The 7,186-nt window shown below is 46.3% G+C and overlaps 1 protein-coding gene across 1 annotated transcript in view; it reads left to right on the top strand.

Moving 5' to 3' along the window:
* The window catches only part of KCNH8 (potassium voltage-gated channel subfamily H member 8), a 177,271-nt gene extending 170,390 nt beyond the window's left edge, over positions 1–6,881 (top strand). The window contains exon 16 of the mRNA XM_054161403.1: positions 6,171–6,881. Coding sequence (XP_054017378.1) covers positions 6,171–6,881 — 711 coding nt within the window. The remainder of the gene's footprint in view (positions 1–6,170) is intronic.
* Positions 6,882–7,186: the final 305 nt, after the last annotated feature.

Genomic DNA, 7,186 nt, shown 5'->3' on the forward strand with positions numbered 1-7,186 from the left:
TTTTCAGAGGCAGCAGGTTGAGGGAGGAGATTCTCCCCCTCTGCTCCGCTCTGGTGAGACCCCACCTGGAGTACTGTGTCCAGTTCTGGAGCCTCTGTTGCAAGAAGGATCTGGAGGTGCTGGAATGTCTCCAGAGAAGGGCCACAAGGATGATCAGAGGGCTGGAGCACCTCACCTATGAGGACAGGCTGAGAGAGTTGAAGCTGTTCAGTCTGGAGAAGAGAAGGGTCTAAGGAGACCTTATTGTGGCCTTCCAGTATCTGAAGGGGGCTGCAGGAAAGGTGGGGAGGGACATTTTAGGGGGTCAGGGAGTGAGAGGACTAGGGGGAATGGAAAAAAAATAGAACTGGGTAGATTCAGATTGGATGTTAGGAAGAATTTTTTCCCCATGAGGGTGGTGAGGCACTGGAACAGGCTGCCCAGGGAGGTGGTAGAGGTTTTGAAGGCCAGGCTGGATGTGTCTCTGAGCAATCTGATGTGGTGTGAGGTGTCCCTGCCCATGGCAGGGGGTTGGAACTGGATGATCCTTGAGGTCCCTTCCAACCCTAACAATTCTATGATTCTATTTCCTAACATCCAGCCTGAACCCCCTGTGGTGCAGCTTTGTAAATTTAGCATAGAAATCAAGAAATAAAACAAGGTATAATTTGTGTCAAGAAATGAAAGCTTTCTAAAGCACAAACACCAAGCAAATGCATTTTTAATTCTACTGAGATTTATAAAAGTGTTTTCCTTTTAGCACTGACATTCATCTTTCTGTAGAACTCTTCCCTTCTTGCTTGCTCTGCCTCTCTGCTCTCATACTTTGATGATTAGCCTTTCCAGCTAATTGTTTCTTTTAAAGTTAGTTTAACATCTTGTCTGGGTGACAAGAGGACACAGTCTCAAGCTGCACCAGGGGAACTTTAGGCTGGAGGTGAGGAGAAAGTTCTTCACTGAGAGAGTTGTTAACCATTGGAATGTGCTGCCCAGGGAGGTGGTGGAGTCACCATCCCTGGAGGTGTTCAAGAGGGGATTGGATGTGGCACTTGGTGCCATGGTTTAGTCATGAGGTCTGTAGTGACAGGTTGGACTTGATGATCTTTGAGGTCTCTTCCAACCTTGGTGATACTGTGATAAGGCATACAAATAGTATAGATCCTATATGCTATGGGGCCTCTTTTGCACTTTTCCTTGGTAGAAAGGAAACCATGACACAGACAAAGGGAGGAAGCCATGCATCACATTTTCTAAAACTCCTAATTGGTAATGTTTTCTTCTGGATTGTCTTTGGTCAGATCTTTTCAGTCACTGATGAAGTACACAACCTCTAGCTGCATGAGCACAAGCAGTTCCTAGGGAAGAGAATCCCCTTCCTGTGTCCAATAAATAGATCATAGAATCATAGATTTGTAAGGCTTGAAAGGGAGGGACCTCAAGGATCATTTAGTTCCAAACCCCCTGCCATGGGCAGGGACACCTCACACTACAGCAGGTTGCTCAGAGACACATCCAGCCTGGCCTTAAAATCCTCCAGGGATGAGGCTTCTACCACCTCCCTGGGCAACCTGTGCCAGTGTCTCACCACCCTCATGGGGAAGAACTTCTTCCTAACATCCAATCTGAATCTACCCAGTTCTAGTTTTAGTTTTTCCCCATTCCCCCCAGTCCTATCACTCCCTGACACCCTAAGAAGTCCCTCCTCAGCTTTCTCATAGCCCCCTTCAGATACTGGAAGGCCACAGTAAGGTCTCCTTGGAGCCTTCTCTGCTCCAAACTGAACAGCCCCAACTTTCTCAGTCTGTCCTCATAGCAGAGGAGCTCCAGCCCTCTGCTCATCCTCGTGGTCCTTCTCTGGGCATGTTCCACCACCTCCAGATCCTTCTTACAACAGAGGCTCCAGAACTGGGCAGAGTACTCCAGGTGGGGTCTCAGCAGAGTGGAGCAGAGGGGGAGAATCACATCCCTGGCCCTGCTGGCTATGCAGTAGTGCTGTTGGTGTATTACTGGAGCACGATTCGTGCCTGCAAATTGCATTGCAGCAAAACTCCACAGACATTTTGCTACAAACACTTACTCAGACTATTATATTCATACCTCTGACATTTTCTTTCCAGAGGTAGTGTTTAACATTTACCTTTGCCGAAATTCATCTTTCTGATCTTTAAAAGTGAACGGGAATTCCATTTGGCTGTTCAAGGTAAACCTGAAAGAAACCCACGTCAGGATAGGCTGCTAAAAAGGAATGCCTTGGAATGGATTGGGTCAGAGCAGTCCCAGCCACGAATCCAGGCTGGGTGCAGAGTGGGCTGACAGTAGCCCTGAAGTAAGAGAAAGGGGAGTGTTGGTTGATGAGAAGCTCCCCAGGAGGCAGCTGTGTGCTGGGCTGCAGCCAGAGGAGTGTGGGCAGCAGGGCAAGAGAGGGGATTCTGCCCCTTGACTCTGTTGAGACCCCCACATCAAATCTTGCCTCCAGTTCTGGTGTCCCCAGCAGGAGGAGGAGGAGGAGGAACAACACACAGAGATGACAGCAAAGTGTTGAGCATAAACTGTTCCAACTATGGCTGAATCCAAATCACACTTCCCTGTCAATATTTTCTTAGCTGGTTTAGAATGTTACCCAGACAGTAACATCTGAGAAGTCTGTTAAGATAATACATATTACATCTACAGCTTCTTCTCATCTCTTAACCCAGCTTTCAGTTAAAGAAGAGAATTACACTTTTTTGTCATGCTTTCCTTCTGAGAAACAAGTGTTGCCTGTTGTCTTTTAACTACTTCTTTAGGTGCTTACAGAAATAGTTTGCTTACTGGTTTTGCCCAGTATCATGTATACAACCTCAGGCATTCAACAGTAACAGTAAGGGGGTTGGTCTCTTCTCCCAGGCAACCAGTGACAGAACAAGAGGACACAGTCTCAAGCTGCACCAGGGGAGGTTTAGGCTGGATGTTAGGAAGAAATTCTTCCCAGGAAGAGTGATTGGCCATTGGGATGTGCTGCCCAGGGAGGTGGTGGAGTCACCATCATTGGAGGTGTTTAAAAAGAGACTGGATGAGTGTGGCAGTTTTAGGCTATGCCTTTAAAAGTTAGCTGCAGATTTTCGAGCAGAAGAGTGAAGAAGTATAAACAATTCACAGTTGGGTGTAAAAAGGAAAACAAAAGGTTATTCTAAACTCATTTCGTTGGCCAGATGTGTGAAGGGGACCCTTGGCAGTCTCCTTTCCCACATTCATTCCTTTACCTTCTCTCTGGCTGCTGAGTCTGCTTCGCTGCAGAAGGATCTCATCTGCTAACCTTGAGATAAGAACACTAAGGACCAAGAAGGCTTTTCTGAGCTAACAGTACTCTCTCAACATTTTTTTTTTCTCTTTTCTTCTAATTAAACAGAGCAAAGGGGGAGAGATTAGGGGAGAAGGGGAGCAGTTCCCCCGCTCCTTTTGGAACCCCAGAAGGGGGGTTCAGGGGGGCTTCTGTGCTGTTTTCTGATTGTAAATACCTGTCTGATATTGTACATCCTGTGTATGTGTACACATTCATTGCATTCCATTGTAGAGTGCAGTTACTGCTTGTAAATACAGCTTCCAGTTGTTTTCCTGACTGAGTGAGCCAAGCTTGTGTTAATGTGGTGGGAAATTTCTGAACCACTACAATGAGGCACTCGGTGCCATGGTTTGGTTGATTAGATGGTGTTGGGGGATAGGCTGGACTCTATGATCTCAAAGGTCTTTCCCATGCTGGTTAATTCTGTGTTCTGTATTGACAGCTTCTCTTCTCCCAGCCCTGGGGACTTCCATGATCCTCCATTTGCTCTCAGTCAGTAGCAAGTCAGCCAGAGTTTGTTCCTGATACTTTCTGAAGTCCTTTTGTTTTATTGCTACCATTAAGCTGATTCTGTCCTGATGCTATGCCAGTTTGAAGACATGTTACAGTTTGGAACTAAAGTTTCAGTTGTAAACAGATGTTTCCAGAGGTTTCAGACAGTAGGAGAGGGGAGGACCCCTCCGAGTTCACATTATAATAATGATATCTCCATCTAATTCAATTGGCCTGAAGAAAAGCTTCTATTTTGCAGTAGCAGGCTGCTCTCTTTTTTGCCTCCTTGCTCTTTGCTGCTCAGCTTTGGCTTTCAGGCTGTGTTATCCTCCCTCTGACCTTGGGTTCTCTATTTTTGCTTCTCTAAAGGTACAGGGGGGGTGCCAAGAGGGAGTCTGTGGTTTGTATAGCTGTCTTGGGGCCCTTTGTCCCCAGGAGGGAAGAAAGAGCTGAATCAAAGGTACAGAAGGGTCCTGTGCTGTTGTTATGTTCTATAAAGGGAGATGTAAGTACTCCCTGTATGTATTTATTGCTTTTTATCCTGTTATATTTAGTTTCTTTTGTAAATACAGTTCCATTTTTACTTCCAAATTCTGAGTGTGGTGAGATTTGCTCTCTGGGGCAGTCCCAACTCCCTCAGTCTGTCCTCATAGGAGAGGAGCTCCAGCCCTCTGCTCGTCCTCGTGGCCCTTCTCTGGACACCTTCCAGCATCTCCAGATCCTTCCTTTAATAGGTGCTCCAGAACTGGATGCAGTACTCCAGGTGGGGTCTCACCAGAACAGAGTAGAAGGGGAGGATCCCCTCCCTCACCCTGCTGGCTGTGCTTCTCTTGATGCAGCCCAGGATGTGATTGCCTTTCCAGGCTGCGTGTGCACACTGGCGACTCATGTTGAGCTTTGTTTTTGTCTCAATGAGCAGGCAAAGAAATGTGCTAAGGAATAGTTTGAGTTTTAAAAAGCCTTTAAGTAACCAGAAATGGAAGATAAATAAACATAGACCAAACCAAACAAGATATTTTCAAGCTGTAGATTATTTTACACAGCATTCCTAGTTTGAGTGAGGGACACATTCATAAGCTAGTGTCAATCTTCCATCTACACAAAGCCCTTTAAAATGGCTCCAAATTGGGAAATTAGGCACAGAAGCAAAGTTGCTTTATCTTATAGGAGTAAGGGCCAGTGATGGTCCTGAAAAGAACTAGTGACCACTGAATCGAGGTACCTGTGGGTTTGGTTGTCCTTCTTCCTCCTTTCTTCTCAAAGAAGCTTTTGGAGTTTTTGCAATGCCATCTCCCAGTTCCCAATGGAGCACAGAGAATCTTGAGTGGTTGATTTGTCCAGAAATCTCACAGCATGTTTTCCTGCAGCCAGACAAAAACTGTCTCTGACTGCTCTGACCCCACAGGAAGTCAGTCCATAAATCACTTTCCTGACATATTTTAGTCCCATGCATTATCTGTAGTTCAGGAGCCATTGACTCCACTAATGACAAATTCTTCTTAGTTCTGTCAGATTTCTGCATTTTTTTTTCTCACAATCACATATGGCTACGAGCTGGAACATAGAAGATTTCACCTCAACATGAGAAGAAACTTCTTTACTGTGAGGATGCCGGAGCACTGGAACAGGCTGCCCAGAGAGGTCGTGGAGTCTCCTTCTCTGGAGACTTTCAAACTCCCCCTGGCTGCATTCCTGTACAGTCTACCCTGGGTGATGCTGCTCTGGCAGGGGGGTAGGACCTGATGATCTCTGGAGGTTCCTTGCCACCTCTAATGTACTGTGATCCTGTGGTATATTAGAAGAGTTTATTTCTTCAAAATATGTTGGAAGGAACTGTGTCCAGTTCTGGGCTCCTCAATTTAAGAAGAATATTGAGACACTTGAATGTGTCCAGAGAAGGGCAATGAGGCTGGGGAGGGGTCTTCAGCACAAGCCCTATGAGGAGAGGCTGAGGGAGCTGGGGGTGTTTAGCCTAGAGAAGAGGAGGCTCAGGGGAGACTTCATTGCTCTCTACAACTACCTGAAAGGAGGTTGTAGCCAGGTGGGGGTTGGTCTCTTCTCCCAGGCAAGCAGCAACAGAACAAGAGGACACAGTCTCAAGCTATGCCAGGGGAAGTTTAGGCTCAAGGTAAGGAGAAAGTTCTTCACAGAAAGAGTAATTGGCCATTGGGATGTGCTGCCCAGGGAGCACCACCCTTGTATGTGGTGCTTCAAGCCATGGTTTAGTTGTCATGAGGTGTTAGGTAATAGGTTGGACTTGATGATCTCTGAGGTCTTTTGTAACTTGGTTGATTCTATGATTCTATTCTAAGAGTATTTATGTGCATATTTCAGGCTGTGTAAATAAATGCTGTGATATGTTGCCCTTCCCTAACAGGTGACAACTTTAGCTCAAGAAGTTTCACAACTAAGTAAGGACATGAAGAATGTGATGCACCTGCTGGAGAGCCTGCTTACAACCCAAAAGCCTCCAGAGGTCTGTGCCGTGCATGGCATATCTCAAAGTCCTACCCTGGAAAGTCTGCAGTCTCGCCTGGCTTGGACTACACATCAGCCCTGCACACACAAGCCAGCTGGGAACTTCCCTTGCACCAAAGCACAACTCTGCCGCAGCAGCACGTTATGTGACCTTTGGAGCACAGATCCCTCCTCTGTCGGCAGCAGTCCCCAAAGAACTGAACTGAGCACAAAGAATGCTGTGGACAGTGAATTTTATCATGCATCAGGCCTTCACAGCTCCCCTTCCCAGTATCAGGTAATTCAGAAAGACAATTTACAATTTTTAGGCTGCACCTCTCCCCATTCAGACACTACCTTGACTCCTCTTCAGTCTATTTCAGCAACTCTTTCTTCTTCAGCGTGCTCTTCATCCGAGGCATCACTACACCTCGTGCTCCCCAGCAGATCTGAGGAAGGTAGCATTAGCCAAGGGGCAATCAGCTCACTAAGCCTTGAGAACTTGCCAGGATCATGGGACGTAGAAGGAACAGCCGGAGCAGCTTCTGCACAGAGCCCAGACTTCCCCACAGACATTGTGACAAGCACAAGGGATGTCAAAGATAAGGATTACCAAGCCATAGATGTATAATGAGAAGCAGTGAGGTGGTACTCCAAGCATGTTCCACAGCTGCCAGTTTTCAAACTTAGAGAGAGTCCTGCATGGCTGCTTCATTTGACCTTAGCTCTGGTGATCATGAAGATTTACAGACATCAAAATTCAGATTTATAGAAAGTAAGAAAAGCTATTTGCCAGTTAATACTATAGGAAAATAAACCACCACAAAACCACCAACAAACAGGTTTCTAGATTCTAGAAGCATGCTGCAAAGCATTCTGTGTACAGATATAGCTTACTGGTCTGTTTGGCAGACTTTTATGATAGTCCAAAGACCC

The sequence above is a fragment of the Dryobates pubescens genome, chromosome 4 (assembly GCF_014839835.1).
Source record: "Dryobates pubescens isolate bDryPub1 chromosome 4, bDryPub1.pri, whole genome shotgun sequence".
Taxonomy (NCBI): domain Eukaryota; kingdom Metazoa; phylum Chordata; class Aves; order Piciformes; family Picidae; genus Dryobates; species Dryobates pubescens.